The sequence below is a fragment of the Centroberyx gerrardi genome, chromosome 4 (assembly GCF_048128805.1).
Source record: "Centroberyx gerrardi isolate f3 chromosome 4, fCenGer3.hap1.cur.20231027, whole genome shotgun sequence".
Classification (NCBI taxonomy): domain Eukaryota; kingdom Metazoa; phylum Chordata; class Actinopteri; order Beryciformes; family Berycidae; genus Centroberyx; species Centroberyx gerrardi.
In genome coordinates this window covers 8,928,781-8,946,297 of record NC_136000.1, presented here as the reverse complement: position 1 = coordinate 8,946,297, position 17,517 = coordinate 8,928,781, and the positions used below count along the sequence as shown (strand labels likewise).

The 17,517-nt window shown below is 42.0% G+C and overlaps 1 protein-coding gene across 1 annotated transcript; it reads right to left on the bottom strand.

Moving 5' to 3' along the window:
• Nucleotides 1–2,947: 2,947 nt before the first annotated feature.
• syt12 (synaptotagmin XII) lies at nt 2,948–13,511 on the bottom strand. The gene is made up of 7 exons (XM_071900836.2): nt 13,466–13,511; nt 12,287–12,480; nt 10,970–11,374; nt 7,084–7,299; nt 5,502–5,622; nt 4,190–4,323; nt 2,948–3,298 (listed from the first exon to the last, which is right to left on the bottom strand). The coding sequence occupies exons 1-7, from the start codon at nt 13,509–13,511 to the stop codon at nt 3,125–3,127; spliced, it is 1,290 nt and encodes a 429-aa protein (XP_071756937.1). The 3' UTR covers nt 2,948–3,124.
• Between the last annotated feature and the right edge of the window lie 4,006 nt (nt 13,512–17,517).

Here is a 17,517-nt window from a genome sequence, read left to right as displayed (position 1 = left end):
TGCCTCTATATTTTAACTTATTTGCATGTTTTATATTTATTGGCAATGGCACATTTTGCCTGCAACTCAAACACACAGCATACGAGTTAAGACTTCATCACCACAAAATATATTTTTCCCTACAGGCCCACTCTATAGGACCACCCTCTGTAAATTTTAGCTGTTAACAATGCTTTCGGCTTGGTGTAACATGAAATTAAACTGCCAATGTTTATCTTGTTTCAACTTTTCCCTTTAACACCAGAACTCCAAACTCTACTACTAGCTACTACTTTCACACTTCAAATGGACGCTTGCGGTTCCCAGAAATAGGGGCAGAGTGAGAGCTCTTTCCTTTTCCTCCTCTCAGGTCCCAACAATGCCAGGTCACTCCAGCATGATAAACAAGAGATCAAAATGTTACTGTTGGATTGCTTTTATTTCAAACAGCGTTCACACAATACACTTTATTCTTGAGGCACATTCACATCAAGTGCTAAATAACTTCATGCATGATCAAATGTAGGCTACAGCTTGTTGATCAAATGCAAAATGCTGACTGTAAATGAAAATATTGCTTCATTATTTGGCACAGTAGGAAATATTGTCTATCATATGAGCACAGATGCATTGATTTGGATTTCAAAGTGAGGTGAGGAATGCCGTTATACATGACCAGAAATCTAGGGTATGTTTTGCTTGAAAAACAAAAACAAAACTCACAACAATGCAAAAGACTGATGAGCTTTTTAGAGTTAGCAGACATTTCACATGATTGTTCACATTCAAAAGTTACAACAAAACAGCACTATTGCACGATGCCATGTTGTAGAGAAAATCTCAGATGGATAAACACACATCTTGATATTCTGAGTTTTAGCAGATCCTTGTCACATTATGGGGGAAAAAGGTTTCTGTCTTCTTCAGTTAACTGAAAATCAGATTAGTAGCACAAGCTGCAAACAGCTAGATACCCATTGGTTTATGCTAACAATGCTAAGAGGCTGTTTGCAGGTAACTAAAGAAAAATTTTTAAAACCAATGTGACAAGTGCCTGGTGGAGAAAAACAACAGATTAATTCAAAATTTCAAGGTGTTTCCTTTAACAGAAAGGAACTGCGAACCCATTTAAAGGGGGTTAGTATACTTTACATTACACGTTAAATTCCCAGAGGTGTAGTAATAATAATAATAATAATTTGTTAATTAGCAACATTATTTGTGTTAAATACACTTAGATGACTGACTGACTGTCTTGGAGATTGATGTTTATTAAAGTGTAATAGTGCGGAAAATGGCGATTTACACTCATGTGATGCCAGAATGTGGAAAACAAAATAACAAAATAATAATAATAATAATAATGACAATAAGAAGAAGAATGTTTAGATTGTAGTACACTATTTACACTGATACTAACACTTACATCAGAAGTAATTTTATGCTGCAACTTGTATTGCATTAATTATGGTAGAAATAGAACAATGCAACATGGTACTTATATGCCATTACATATTACATCTGATTTGGCCACCCTGTAACAACTGCTACAAATTACAATTATTTCACCTGGATAAGAGTACCTGGATTTTTTTTTTTAAAAAGCACAATATATATTGAATATACCAAAACCCCTATTATTTGTCAGTCTCACTGTTAACAAATGACACAAGCAAATCCAATAGAGCTAACCTCAACTCGGTTCTAAAACCGCTAAGAAATCAATCTAACAGGTGCAATCAATGACTGGTCTCAAAAGACAAATGAGTAGTTTCCTGAAAGAGAAGCTATTTCACCCCTTCCGTTCAGTCTCGGTCATTCTCTAGACAGCTAAATACAACCACAGTGGGCACCATGCAGAGGGGGGCGACGCCCGCCAGGGTCGGGCTCCTTTTCTCAATCAAAACTCACTTCAAAAGTCCAAACTGAAATTCCTGATCAAGACTTTTGAAAAGGGGGGAAAAAAAACACACACACACACACATCCAAATATTCATGTCTCCTTTCCTGTTCTTGAAGTGGAATCTCATTTCAGCTTAAATGGGATTCAGCCCAACCCCAGTGAGGAGAGAGGGGGCAAACCGAGGGGACAAGGTAAGGAGGTAGGGAGCAGCCTGGGTCAGATTGCTATCTGAAACAGAATCAATTACTTTAAGCAGATAGATTGCTTTTGTTTGGTACAAACAAACCAAATGGACTACTGCTTCCAAAAGGCAACCCTCACCCATAATACAGCCGAGACGGACTGAAGCCAAACGCGCCAAGTAATTGAGAGGATTTCAGTGTGTAATTGACCCAGGGGAGCGATCGGTTCAGAGTCAAACACTGGCTTTTTCAAATTCCCCTCTATTGTTCGAAGGGGAGGTGTTTACTTTAGTTATTGTGCCCCCAGGGTGACATACAGTACACAAGTCCTCCTATGGGTCACAATGTAAATGATCCTACTAAAACAGCACAGGTTTGAGCATGACACCAAACAAGGGAAGAAGTATGGAAGCTCATTCCTGCCACTCAATGAAAAAAAAACAAAAAACGGCTGAATTCTGAATTTTTTTCTCATAATTCTGATTTTGTACCTCAGAATTCTGGCTTTTTTTCTTGTAATTGTGACTTTATATCTCAAATCTGAGTTTTTGTCACGCAATTTCGACTTTACAACCCTGAATTGTGACTTCTCTTCCCGCTCCCCAACTCTCATGCCATGGTTCTATGCCGAGCCGCTCACATAAAAATCTCATGGTTTGTGAAATCACGATGAAAATAATCCTTTATAATGGAATTCAGGATTTCCAGGTTATGCCTTGTGAGACTGTTTTAATTGATGCATATCCTACCATACATTTGTGAGATAAAAAGTCAGAATTGCGAGAAAAAAAACTCAGACTTCTGAGAAATAAAGTCAGAATTGTGAGAAAAAACTCTGAATTGGAAGGAAAAAAAATCTGAATTCTGAGAAATAAAGTCACAATTGCGAGAAAAAAAACACAATTCAGTCATTTTTTGTTTTATTCAGTGGCAGGAATGGGCTTCCATAAAGAAGGGAAGGGAACACAAACAAGTCAGTGTTTTACTTGAGACCGAACGCACAGCAGGACAGGTGGGTGTTGGAGGGAGGCGGGTGTTGGAGGGTGGGGGTGGGGGGGGACTAGGTCCTGCGGAGCGGGTGCCACATGGACACGGGTTTCCTCAGGGTGGCCAGCATCTGGTTCCAGTGGGTGATTCCCATCCCGCTGGCCTCGGGGCCGATGATCACGTGACCCACGTTCTCGCCCCGCCCGTCCTCGGTGACCTCCGCCACCGTCACCCTCAGGGAGAGCTCCTGCACAGGAGGCAGAATCCTTTTACATAACTGCTGCGTAAGAATGACTCAGCATCTATGGCAGAGCTCGGTTCATCCAAGACTTTGTGGAACTGAGCCAGTCCACTGAATATGTATAAATATTATGTGTATAAATATGTAATAAAAACATTTGGTATTTTTACTGTTTATTTGGCATTTTTATTGCTTATCTTAACGCATTATATTAGCACTTTTTTAACTCCTTTTGAAAATAGCTATACAAACAAAGTGTTTCATTATTTTTATATGCCATTAAGAGCAGTTGCATCATGGGGCTTGCAATAGTTTTACTCATTGATTCATTCTTCTTTATCTAGCTTTATCTTTATAATATTTCCATAATGGTCTTTATATCTTCATGGTATTTCTGCTATTTCATACTGTATACATACTGATATTTATATATTGTTGTAACATGTTTATACATACTTATATTTACAAACTGTACGAGTATGGAAGTAATCCATACTCTCTCCACATATTTTCCATCCATACAGCAGCATATGCATATAACTACACTACTTTTTTTATCATTTTTACTGTTTTTATTGCTTATTTTATATTCAGTTTTTGTGCTTATACTCTATTAGTCTTTCTTTTAGCTGCTGAATCCTACCACCTCTTATCTTATCTGCAAACTATATATATTGCCTATATCCTTTCTGCACTATTCTTATTTTATTATTTTTTAATTACCTTCTCTTTGTTCTGCTACTGTACTGTACACTGCTGCTGTGACACCCGAATTTCCCCTAGGGGATCAATAAAGTGCATCCTTATCCTTATCCTTATCCTTAAACTGTACTGTTCCGGAGTGTTTTGGAGCATGTGTGCATGTGCGAAATAATCAGCTACAGTCCCTAGTGTCACCTGCAGGACGATGGACGGCACAGAGAAGATCATGGCTTCGTTGAAGATGGGGTTGGTGTCGTCCCGTTTGGTGGACGTCTTCTTCTTGCTGATCTTCCTGCCGTCTTGCAGGAGATACACTTTGACAAACGGATCTGATAACGAGAACGGGAGAAGAACAGGATCGGGATGACATTACATCAATTTCAGGCCTCTAACACCCAACACACACACACACACACACACACATATACATAATGTCTCTTGTTGTAGCCCATGCAATAAACTCCTCATTAAACAGTAATCAATTAGAGTCCTGTACACACAATTACCTCTGTAGATGTTTAATGACAGTGTTTCGGTCGGTGACCTTTATTCGGGACAGAGTTAGTGTGGCACTTATGATCTGGACACTTAATGAGCAAGCAATTTAAGTCCAATCTGCTTTTCTGCATGAAGACAGATTTATCTTCTGGCATCAGAGTATCAGAGTCTGTTATTACTGTATCACTAATTATTTAGTTCAGTGGCCAGATGTTACACAGTCATTTGGAAAAAATAACTTCATGTACTGCAGACAGAGCAGAAAGATAGATAGATAGATAGATAGATAGATAGATAGATAGATAGATAGATAGATAGATAGATAGATACATACATACATACATACTGGGGGGTTACAGAGGAAGAACGGCTCTGAGGCTACTGTGATCTCAATGAAATTGAGAATGAGTTTCACTTTGTGTTTTCTTGTCCTTTATATGACATTAAAGCTGTTTAACAGGTGTCAAAACCTAGATTGGATTTGGTTAAGTAATGCAGATAAACTCAAATGGCTCTTTGAACACAAGTTATTCACTTTGCCCACTACCTAGAGAAAGCATGGAATAGGTGCGTAAAGAAAACATATATCTGATCTTTATTATATTATATTTTTGGCTCTTGTGATAGGCTACTATTATTTACTTGATCTATCTTTTTGTAAACTATGTTTGCCGTGCAGCTACTATTTACTGAGAAGTGATTGTATTTAATTATGTTTTTGGTGTCTTATAAACCCGTAAGGGATGGGTCATAAGACAAGACACAAAAATAATTTTCATTCATTCATTCATTCATTCATTCATTCATTCATTCATTCATTCATTCATTAGATACGCAGAGTGACAGACAGATAGAGAAACCATTGCTTCACATATTGCTTCACACAACCAGTCTGGAGGTTGAACTTCAGTCATTCTGTAACACAGGAGCAGGGACACTCACACACACACGCACACACACACACACACACACACACACACACACACGGCAACCACACTAATTGCCTGACCTGCAGTGGTTTTGCCGTTGGTCCACACCAGGTTCTTGGCCTTGGCCACAACCACTGTGAGGCGCTCTGCTGTCGGCAGGTAGCTGAGGGACAGCAGAATCTCCCCGACTGCGTCCACGGCCTGTAGAGACAAACCAAAGCAAACATTTAACATGACAGACATTTAATGTAACATGACAAATGTCATTTGGTGGATGCTTTTATACAAAGCAGTTTACAGAATCATAAATACTTACATACCGGTATTAAAGGAACAATCCCTCAGATAGTCTTGCACTGTTTTATAGCATCGATTTGTGATGCTCAATGCATTTCAGGAGTTATTTTGTGAAGAAACGTTGTTGTTTATTTCTACTTATCTACAGTTAATGGTTTCCAACATTTCCCAAAATGATTTTCGGCAACTTCCAGAGAAGAGGGTTTTCTGTGGTGTTTATGTGTAGGTGGAGAGAGTGATGGTGCAGTGAGTTTTTCCAGTCAAGAAGAAGTGAGAGTGGAGAGAGAAGAATGTTGTGGTGTGACGAGCCTGGTGGTTCAAACTACAAAAAAGCCGTCAAAGAGGGTGTTGTATTTCACATGCTACCGACGACAGATCCACAAAGATGCAAGCTGTGACTGCATTGCATTCTGGTCTATTGATACTGTCAGTGGAGAAATTGGTCTCTCTGCCTCTTCTATGATGGATTTCTCCCTGGATGATTGTTGAACATTGCTGCAAAATGGTAAGACTAGAAAGAAGCCCTTGTTCTTTGATTCTGAGTTAAACAGGTAATCTGTAATCTGTAAGGGATTACATTTTGCAAGTAACCCTCCCAACCCTGATCCTCATTTATCTGACATGGAGTTCTGCTGAATCTCCAGCAGAGGGTCTCAGACACCACCGGGCTTTCTTTACCCAGGGACAGTCTGACACAGTCTAGTTTGGTTTAGTTTAGTTTAGTTTAGTTTCGTAATAAAGGTGTCCAACTGGTTAGGGAAACTGTCCTTGATATATTATTATCAATAGAAACTACATAATAAGCTTATACTCTTTGAGACAGGATTTGACACAAACTGTATAGTAGTGAACAGATATTGTGACACAGTAATAGGATAAGATTTTTTTTTTTATGTGAAGCAAATAAAGTAGTTCCTTAAATACTCAGAGAAGGTGCAGAAATCCAGGGCAAAGCCTTCTCTTTACCTTGTCAGTTTGAAAATATAAAGAGAGTTTGTGAATCCTAATCTATAAATATGGTTGAAGTCTTGATCTATTTTTTTGCTGCATTACGAACAGGCACAAAGCCTGGTTAGTCCCTAACACCATCCACCTGGGCAAAAGCATTATAAGGAGTCTACCCGCATTGTGTATTGCGATCAGCATCGACTTATTCTTTTGGAAATGGCACTTTGCACTTTAAATGGATGCTTATGTTATAATTTTCATATTAAGTCATCTTCTAGTCCTGAACTAATTTACCCTTTGGTGTTAATAAAGTACTATTGTAGCGTATCATATCGTATCGTGTTGTATCGTGTTGTGTTGTATCCCATCGCATCGTATCACATCGTGCCCTGTCTAACCCTAATGTATCTTACACACCTTATTGACATCCTGCAGGTAGAGCCAGGCGTTGAACGGTCTGATGGTCAGGTCCAGGTCTGACAGCTTGAGGTCCGCTGTCCCAGCGCTGATGTTCCTCTCGTCAGCATCGATGCCAAAGGCCGCGAAGCGCAGGCTGATCTCGTCCAGAGCCGGCAAGTCCAGAGGGACGGAGAAGCGCTCGTCAAAAATCACGGTGAATGCGTTAGTCTGGACCTGTGAAAAAGAGAAGGCCAGTGAACTGTAGGATGTCAAACTCAATTTATGCCAGTGGATTTTTTCATGTGTGAATGAGTTTACGTTGGGTCACACATGAGGGGGTTACAGGTGTTTGTAGGCTGTGGAGGCACAATCAAGCACAGAGGTAAAAAAAAAAAAAAAATCACACAGAAGTATGAATCTAATATTACAGGGAAAGACGCCTTCATCCTCTCCCTGAGTCACTCATCATCGGAGCCAGGCTGTGACGCAGAATGGTGTCAAATCTTTTCTATTTATTGGATGGTGACTCACTCAATTGTGAGAATCTTCTGCTTCGCACAGGTGGGTGTGGATCACTCTTTTCCGTGTGATCTTACTTTACAGTAATTTATGCTCAAACAACATACAACCTGAATACAAGGGACAACAATAAACCAAATGTGGGAAGAATAGGATCAGGTTAAGTTCATCTTTACACTTTTTCTTTAGACATTAGGTTAGATTAAGATTAACATGTTACAAAGGTTACCTTTAAACACAAAAAACATACCAGAAAACGTAGGAGCATGTCTATTATCTTGTAAAAGTCAATTTTAACCTACAGCAGTGGCACAAGTGCTCCCAAAGGCTACAGAAAGTGAGCTCCATTAGCTAGTATTCCAAGTTGTTGATATAAATTTGGTGTTTGAGTCTTTGTGAACATACAGTACATGGCAAACACATGATAACAGGGGATGAAAGAGGATCCATTCCCCCCCCATGTCATATCTCCAACCACTAGGCTGCAGCTATGAGTTTCTACTGGCAGCATTCTGAAAAAAACATCAGTAATCTCATCTGCAGGGCATGAAACTAACTTCTTTTTTTTTGACAACCAGCCGCAGAGCCAAGTGGATTCAGAATTTCACCAGTCAATTTAATTTCTTGGCAGCCAAAACATTTTTTTACAATGGAAAACACTGGCTGAACACAGGTTGGCCACCTGCCCAAGTAGCTTAAATCAAACTGGAAGACTTAGCAGCCAGAATGACCGGCATTTGCTTTGTGGCTAGTGCTGATTTCAAGCCCTGGCCATCAGATGTTGATGCGTGTGGCGATATCAGGATGTATGAAGCGGTCTGAAGTTACCAAGCAACTAGTAATGTACAGATGACAGTGGATGTAATAATAGACTAGATATTCTCTGTTCTTTCTTGAGGTGTGAAACGTAACAAGAAACAGCATTTCCATTCAAAACCCCTGAAGTAAACACTGCATCTTAGTGTAAGTCTCTTATAGATATATATAATGGAGTTTCTACTGCTATTCTTGTGTGTCCATAGCAAGATTATTTCTTTATTTTGGATGGTATTTTGTATGATTCTCGTACTGTCGGCCAGTCTTGCCATATACTATTGTTTGTCCCACCTTGGACTGTTATGATATTCTGTGTTTTACATGCTGTTCTCTGCTTTTTAAATGGAATTGTTGAATAAACTCAATCAATCAATCAAGGTTGTGCATGTAACTACTCCTACATACAGTATAACTACTAACGCAACAATGGCAACAATAACACTGCACAGTTTTGCCAGACATTATCGCAGATGAACAACAATGAAATAGCATCTCACTGCACAACAATGGACTTTTGAATGCACAGCACAGGGGCTGCAAATCACCCAGAGATGCTAACCTTGGGATTCTGTCTTATATGAAACAGCTGAATAGCATTATAATCACACATCTAGCACCTACAGACTGCAGAAAGAGATCTGTAAATATGCACATATCGATGTAAAGCATCAAAAGAGTAGGAGGGAGTATCTCTCTCTGCCAGCTCAGCCCAGAAACCTCCACTGCATGTTCAATATGAGACTGTCTGCCTGCACATTTAGACGACTTATCGCTGGGGGGATAACAATGGTTACGTGTGAGGTGAAAATGAAGCAGTAAAAGCTCAGACCGAGAGAGGCTTATGTGTGTGTGTGTGTGTGCATGTGTCTGTGTATGTGTGTGTGAGCTAGACAAAAAGAGAGAGAGAAAGAGAGAGAGAGAGGAGTGACAGATGGGTGATGACAAGCAAAACAAAAACAAGAAACAGTCACAACGAAGAAATGGAGAGAAAAGGAGATGTAGGAAAAAATGTGGAAAAGAAAGCATAGGAAAATGAAAGAGAGAGAGAGAGAGGAGGGGGAAGGGAGTAATAGATGGGTGACAACAAGCAAAACAAAAACAAGAAACAGTGACAGCAAAGAAATGGAGAGAAAAAGAGAGATAGGGAGAAAGAGAGGAGAAAATGAGCAAAAGAAAGCACAGGGGAGAGAGAGAGAGAGACAGAGAGAGAGAGAGAGAGAGAGAGAGTGAGAGAGAGAGAGAGAGAGAGAGAGAGAGAATCCAGGCTTGACCATCGGGGCGAGTGGAGCTGATGTCAGCATTTTGCTCCCGTCTTCACCACTCCTCTACATTAAAGAGGGAGCCACTCCAGCCGCTGCATCAGTGCCTGCTGCCATTATTACACCCAGCCTGAATGCATTAAAACAACAATAATAATATGCTCAAGTAAAAGGAGCCTCGACAAGCCTGTATGAATTCCCTGATTAGCCTGCGCTACACAAAGCACAACGCAGCGAGGCGCGATGCCTCACAGCCAGGCAGGAATTAGTGAATTTCCTGGCGAGGAGCAGCAAAGAGCAGAAGGCGAATGGCAGGTGTACCAGATGGACGAGCACAGTCCTGTTCCTTTCCTATCAGAGAGGTCAATTCACATTAAATTCAATCTTTTCACAAAGTGTTTTTCAGCTGCATTCAAAAACAGGAAATCATTTGCTATAGCGAGTTCTCATATCTAATCAAGACGCATTTCCCCTCTGGGACTAATAAAGTTGATCTTATCTTTAAAATGCATAATGTCACATATCATCACCATTATGAAGTAAATTGCCGTTTCATTCTACGTGTCGAACTGTGTGAATTGAAAGTGAATCACATCTAATCCTGACGATTGTTCAGGATGCGACTATACTCTCAGCTCACTGGGGGCTCGTCACTCTGCAAATGAAGTGGGGCTCTTCCGTCAGACAGGAGGAGAGGGTCGGCTCATCGAGCTGAAGGATGGAGCCTCTCACCCGTGGGACCCATCGCTCTGTCTGTCTAAAAATCCGACAGGGCAAACTTCTTAAACACGGCTCAAGCGATCCAAACACGCCCCGAGCAAGAGAGCTACAGATGCCACGGCCCGATTGCCTGAACAAAATGTCAACAGCGACTTTTACCTCCGGTCCTTAGCCCAAGTTCAGTGGTCACGGCTGAGCTGCTAATTATGCAGCTAGGAAGCTATTCTTCTGTTTTTTTACAGTGGCAGCTGTATATAGAAGTCTCTCATCCTATATTTATAGTGATTTATTGCTGTGGTTGCCATGGAGGAAATCACCTATCCTGTAAGGATCCTGTATTTGAAATGTTCAAAAACCTGGATTGCATTTACTTGACACACTGACACACACACACACACACACACACATAAACTGAAGTCTTAACTCTAAACTAGCTCCTTGTGGAAGTGAAGCCTGATAAAATGTTCTCACTTTGGAGGATTTCCCTCATCTCTCTGTCCTTGTGAGGACATTTGGTCCTCGAGTAGAGAAATACAAGAACACACACACCCACACCCACACACACACAAACACACACACTATCCCCTTACCCTAGTGACTCCCACGTTGAGCTCCTCGGGCCCCAGGGAGACTCTGATGAAGCAGCCGGGGAAGTCTCCCTCCTCCTTCTCCAGCAGGTCTTTGCCCTGGTGCAGGGTGATGTGCAGCAGGCCGGCCGCCTGGCCCACCTGCCTGGACTGCTCGAACTCCAGCGTCACCTCCAGCTGGCCCACGGTGAAGTCGTGGCCGAAGTTGTTGGCGATGGAGGAGATGGAGCTGAGCGAGTCGGTGGAGACGGAGCGGTTGAGCTGGGCCATGCCGGCCGGGTCCAGCTCCCTGCTCATCAGCTCCAGGTGGCCCAGGTCCCTGAAGCCGTCCGGGGTGTCGCCCAGCGCCAGGCTGGGCTTGCGGCTGGAGACGGTGGAGGTCCGGCGGTGGTTGTTGGCCGCCACTCTCTGTAAGGAAGGATTAAGAGAGGGGCCAACAGAGGGGTAAGCTACTGGGACGGGTGGTTTCTCATTTGTTCAGTTGAGATCTAAACAAGGCTGTCAGTCACTATGGGCTCAAAGTGAACTCTATTAATTTGCAACTACTGACTTGTTTTTGGGTAAGAACTTGGTTATTTGTTTACTCTTAGCACAGTGTAACTGAAAAGAGTTCATGCAGATTAATTTTATCTCTAAAATTGCATTTTTTCATTTTTTTTTCATTTTACTGTAATGTGTAATTGCCAAATAGAGAGGACAATGGAAACAAGCAAAACCATTACAAATGTAATTTAAAGTGGGTGTGTGTTAATAATCTGTTATCAGGGACCATAACAGAGTGACACTGACACTTTGAGTTGTTACCTAAATCAAAACCAATCATGGGTGTTCAAGTGAGCTGTACAAAAGTAAAAATCACAGCATGCAGTCAGAACAATTGGTTTATCATCCATAATAAGGTTGGGTTAATAAAGTGGGTGTTGGTGGCAAAATTAACAAGGTTCCTCCCTTAGGGGACATCTGACTTTTCAGAGATACAAGGTTTGTGCGTGACACTGATGTTATGAAACTTTCACATTCTCAATAGCAGTCCAAAGACATGCAGGCCAGGTGAATTGAAGACTCTAAATTGCCCATAGGCATGAGTGTGTTTGTGTGTAGTATGGTATATGATGTATATGATGTATAGTATGTATATGGTGCAGTAAACAAAATAGATGAAGTATGTATATGACCTAGTATAGGATGATGTCTATATATATATATGTAGTATGTATATATGATGTAGCATGGTATGACATGTATATGATGGTATGTAAAGCCTTTGAGACTTGACTGTGATAAAGGGCTATATAAATAAACTAGACTACATGACTGTACCTTTTGCCTGACTTCTGAGAAGGAGTTTCCATATTTTTCTTGTAGATAACGGTAGTCAAAGTTGGGGAAGGGAGACGGCGCGGGGAAGGTTCCAGACTTCCACAGCTTCCAGATGTTGAGCCCGGCCACGCCGAGCAGCACCAGGAAGCCCACCAGGTAGATCCCCACCTCCCAGCCCGGCGGGTTACGCACCACTGAGGTCACACACACACACACACACACACACACACACACACACATAAAACAGCAAGTGGTTAAAGCTGTCCTACGCACTTTCAAATCCTCAGTGCTAACCTAAACGTCTGCCCTCAGTGTTGTCTGTATTTTTTTATTTGATGAGGGTTGGATTGATGCGGGAAATGCACAGACCGGGAGAAACCCAGGAGAGAAGATGCTGGCAGGTTTGTGATTTAACGCCAGCAGGGAGCCCGTGCTTCCAGAGGCAAACACACCAAAACTGAGCAAAGTCAGCCGTTATTTCAAGCATACTGCCTTGTCACCTATCAGGGCTGTAAACAACGGGAAGACTTGGGAAACAAAGTAACTCAGTCAAATTAGTTTTGGACAAAATTTGACAAGCAAATGCTGGAAAACTTGGCATCGAACTGCCACTATGAATTAAACTTCAGAGCATCTCGCTTGTTTCATTTCAAAGAGGGGTTATGGGGCGTTGCCGAGCTGTCTTTCTCAAGACGGATTACCTCTCTGGAAGGGCTCAAACTGACAGTTTTATCTCTACTTCTTAAAGCAACAGATGAGCCAATTATAGGGCAAGTTGAACTGTTTTGTAGCGTAGGTGGCCTTCAGCAGCTGACACGGCTGGAAGTGCTGTAAAACTCCTGTAAAAAGGTGATAATAGCACTCACATCGTCCTGAGAACAGGGACAGACAGACAGACACAAACACACACACATATACACAAACACACTCACACAATTACACGTCATTGCATGCAAAGCCACAGACGGCCTTATCTCTGTTTGTCTCTCACGGCCTCATAGGCACACACACACACACAGACAGACACACACATTTACCAACATGTGCACAAATACCAGACAGCTGTCAAGCACACAGTTACGCGCCCACACAGCGGCTCGGCAGAGGTTGCCCAAGCAGAAACGATCAGTATGGCAATGTGCTAGAAACAGTTCCTGACATGAAGAGGCAGCCACTCACCACTCAGATGGTAGCCTGATATATCCCCACTCTGAGCCGAGGACATGGTGCTGCAGCCAGCCTGAAAACACACAAACACATCTGTTAATAATCTGTTATCAGGGACCATAACAGAATGAAGGCTGACACTTTGAGTTGTTACCTAAATCAAAACCAATCATGGGTTTTCAAGTAAGTAAATATCACAGCATGCAGTCAAAACAACTGGTTTATCATCCATAATAAGGTTCGGTTAATTTCTCCAAAAACCATAGAATATGCAGTTGAATGAACAATTTATTCCAATTTACAGAATCTATGTGACTGTAAATAGCCTTGTCATAATCACTTACGGCCAGTATCAGCAGCAATTTCAAGTGAAATGAAGTCGGTTCTTACAATCTCACAATCTAATTATTTTTCCTTTCAAATGTGAGAGTAATTCAACAAGTGATCACCTGTATCTGTAATCTGGCTGCTGTTTGTTTACAGTAACAGATCACAGATAACATATAAATGTAACCGATTACCGTTATTTTTGCAATCACACTACCGTAATCCCATTACATATGATGGGTTACTCCCCAACCCCATGCATACACGGCTTGTTGGTGAATTTATTCATTGCGCATTCATTGTAAGAGCATGCAGCCATTAGGTTCTTGTTTGGTTCACAATGAAAAATCAATTCACTGTTCATGTCCTTTCTTAAAAATAGCAGCAGCGGCTGTTTTTCAGGAGACAACGGAGAACAATATTTTCCTTCATCCCTCCTCTCTCCTCCGCAAACTGCAAAAAAACGATGGTTGCTGGTGTGTGACTCATTCACCCCCCCCCCACCCCTCCTCCTTCTTCTCCCCCGCTTGTTGGAATCTCCCCATATCTCAGAGGCTTGTGGGGAAACGGGAGCATTACACTAATGATATAGCGAAGGGCTGGGGGGGGCGGGGGGCGGAGATCACTCAATTGTGCTGAGCGCTGTGCAGACCACGGCCATGCAGGCCAATTAAAGTGGCTGGCGCAGTGCAGGGCCCACTGACAGCTGCTGATGTGCCATTAGCAAAGCATGGGGGTCTCTGGCAGGGAGGGAAGCACCTCAGCCCGGCTCGGTTAGGCTCAGCTCAGTTCAGCTCAGCTCACATCAAGCTAACATGCGGGCCAGAGTCTATTCTCAACCCCTCACATGGCATCGCCTCTGTGAGCAAACCGGGGAGAACAAGAGCAGGCTTAGACCAAAGAGTGGGAGAAGGAGAGAGGAAGGAGGACAGGGAGGGACGTGAAAAGAAAAAGAGAGAGAGAAAGACGATGTTCCAGACAGATTCAGTAAATAAGAATGAGGTAGTGTGGGCGCTCCGGTGGCTCAGCGGGCAAAAGGCGGCGGTGTACAATGAAGAAGAACAATGAAGTCAAACTTGCCCCCGAAATACAAACACATTCGAAAACAAACGGCGCATACAAATTTGTGTTTACTCGCTGCGGCTTTGGGTTCCTTATTAGTTATTTCAAATCCATGCCAGTGAGGGTGCATGATGATTAAAGAGGTAACTGTAACCCAGGGTAACCGGAAACAGCGGTGACAAAAACTCTGAGAGCAACAACAACAATAACAACAACAATGGTGAAAGAGCAGCAAAGGCGGCTGAGGGAATATGAGGATTTGGAAGTCGTTTGATCGGTCAGAAATGTGCAGATAAACTCTGACAAGCTCAGCAAGCCGAGCCTCCAAAACATTCATTGTAAAAGAGTTGATCTCAAGATGTAAACAAGCACAGATGTAAACAAAGGCAATACATCGGAGAAGGAAATGGAGACGCTTTTCCATAATTCAACACAACCAAACCTGTGATATTTTAGACTAATTGCAGATGGTCACACACTGGTGGCTGGTGTGCGAAGAATTCAGCTAATTCAGCAGCAAGCCTGCACACACTGAGGAGTCCTTCTCTATGTACGAACCTGACTAAATCCATTTCTGCAGCAAGAACACCACCAGTTTAAGCCGTGTACTCGTGACATTGTGGGATGGAATCAGGCTCATGACCTTTGGTGCTTGCCTCTCTCCTCTCTTTCCCATTTTCCCTGTCACTTTCCACCATGTGATATCCAAGCGGAAATGCCTGAGAAATAAATTTGAAACTAAAAGTATGAGATGGGGTGAGGAGGTTAAAAAAAAACACGTTTGGGTAATGCGCCGAGACAAGCGGGGGAGGTAAAAAGACGGAGAGACACCAGAGAGAAGGAGAGGAGGAAAAGCATCTTGTGGACTGGGCTGAACCCTTAGGCACCATTTTTTTTTTTTTTTCTCCATTGCAATGGGTAGGTAGACACCCAAAGGACTGGAACAAGGAGCCCAAACCACTGACCCCATCCCTCCATTACAGCAACAGTCATCAGATATGCCAGCGATTAAATATCTCACTCCCTTTTCCCCTTAAGATTTGAGACTTTCCTTCAGCTGACAGCTCATTAACACATTTGCCGTGAAACAGAAAGGTTAGAATTTGCATAAAAGCCGTTCTGCCGATGTGTCATCCGCATGCGTTAACGATCTGGTCTGAACTCCCTCAATTCTCTAAATCTCACGCTCGCTGAAGGCATTCTGTCGGATAACATTCTTCATGAGGCCTAAAAGGACTGTCTGTCTCCAATGCACACAGAGCACATGTTGTCTACAGGGCTTATTAATTAAAAAAAAAACGATATGCATCAAATAAATATCTCGTCACAGTGTCGGCTCGCGAAAACAGGCCGCTGTGTGGATAAGTGGCGTGTGAATAATGCAATGTGAAGCGTAAGGAGCAGAGCTGGTGTGGGAAAAGTGTTCACATTGAAATACCATTAAACAGTTCAGTAATGTGGCTGTCAAAGGAAAAATCAACACAAACAGCCAGTCAGAGTGAAACATCCTGCATGCGCGTCAATACTTAAACACAGAAATTCTTGAAAAAATCTGGCAAAGGCAAAGAAAGGAATCTGATTTCCCATTCATTCTTCTTTTGTGTTTTGGGTAGATAAAACATGCTTTTAGCTCATTGGGAAGACTTTTTTCGTTCAATATGAAAATGTGCTTTTTTTGACGTAGTGTTTACCCGGTGACAAAGAATCCTTTTTCCAGGCAGAATGATGCAGTATAAAGATCTTTATTGAAATGACAATGACCTGAGTTGAACTCGAACTCGAAGTAGAAATACAATGTCTTATATACAGTTTCAGTATGAACACTCCCAGACTTAACCACGGTCATCCTGACCTTACTTTGAGTGGCGTATCCTGTTATTGAGACACATGTTGTTCATCACTTTTGGACTACTTAATGTCTCTGCTTACGGTTTCTTAACAGGATGTTCTCTACTCTCTGCTCTGGGATGCTGTCTCTGTCATGTACACATCTTCCCAACTGGTACATGCTCACTTAATCTTAGGTTACTAACAAAGGCCTTATTTGAATAGGTACAGTTTCTACCACATTTTCATGCTGCATTTTTTGGCTTTAACCATTCAGGAGTCAGCCGTGTCTTGGTTTGGCCCTGATCAGAGTGTGTGTGTGTTCAGATACTTGAGCTGTGCTTCCCTAAAGCACCGGCGGAGATAATAGACGACCTGTGGGTTTAGTCTTCATCAACCACATCGTAATGTGTTTGAAGTTCAACCTGGATATCACCGTGTACACTCAGGCTCCCCGCAGAGCCACGACTGCAGCCCACACACTGCCTGTGGAGAGGAGAGCCACACAGCTGCTGTGTGTGTGTGTGTGTGTGCGTGTGTGTTTGAGCCAGATGGATATATGAAAGCTACTCTCCGTCAATATCGGACATTCACAGATATGATATCATACCAATTAAAACAGCACAGAACACTGGCAGCAACTTTGTGATTTCTGTTCCAGATATTCACAGTTGCTTCAGGCTTTTGAAAAATAAGAAAAACAAGCTAGTAGATACACTTTACTTTTTGGAAAAATTGTGGCAAAGGTAAAAGCACTGAAACGACAAAAAAACATGACAAGATCTGTTGAGATCCATAAAAATAGTGTGCTAACCAAAATAAAAGCCTCTGAGAAAGAATATCTAAAA

Excerpts from the sequence above, each read along its gene's own strand:
- syt12 (XM_071900836.2), bottom strand. The coding sequence starts at position 13,511 with ATGTCCTCGGCTCAGAGTGGGGATATATCAGGCTACCATCTGAGTG. Across the intron at positions 12,481-13,465 it reads ATCAGGCTACCATCTGAGTG|TGGTGCGTAACCCGCCGGGC; the intron begins GTGAGTGGCTGC and ends GTGTGACCTCAG. Across the intron at positions 7,300-10,969 it reads TCAACGTGGGAGTCACTAGG|GTCCAGACTAACGCATTCAC; the intron begins GTAAGGGGATAG and ends TCTTTTTCACAG.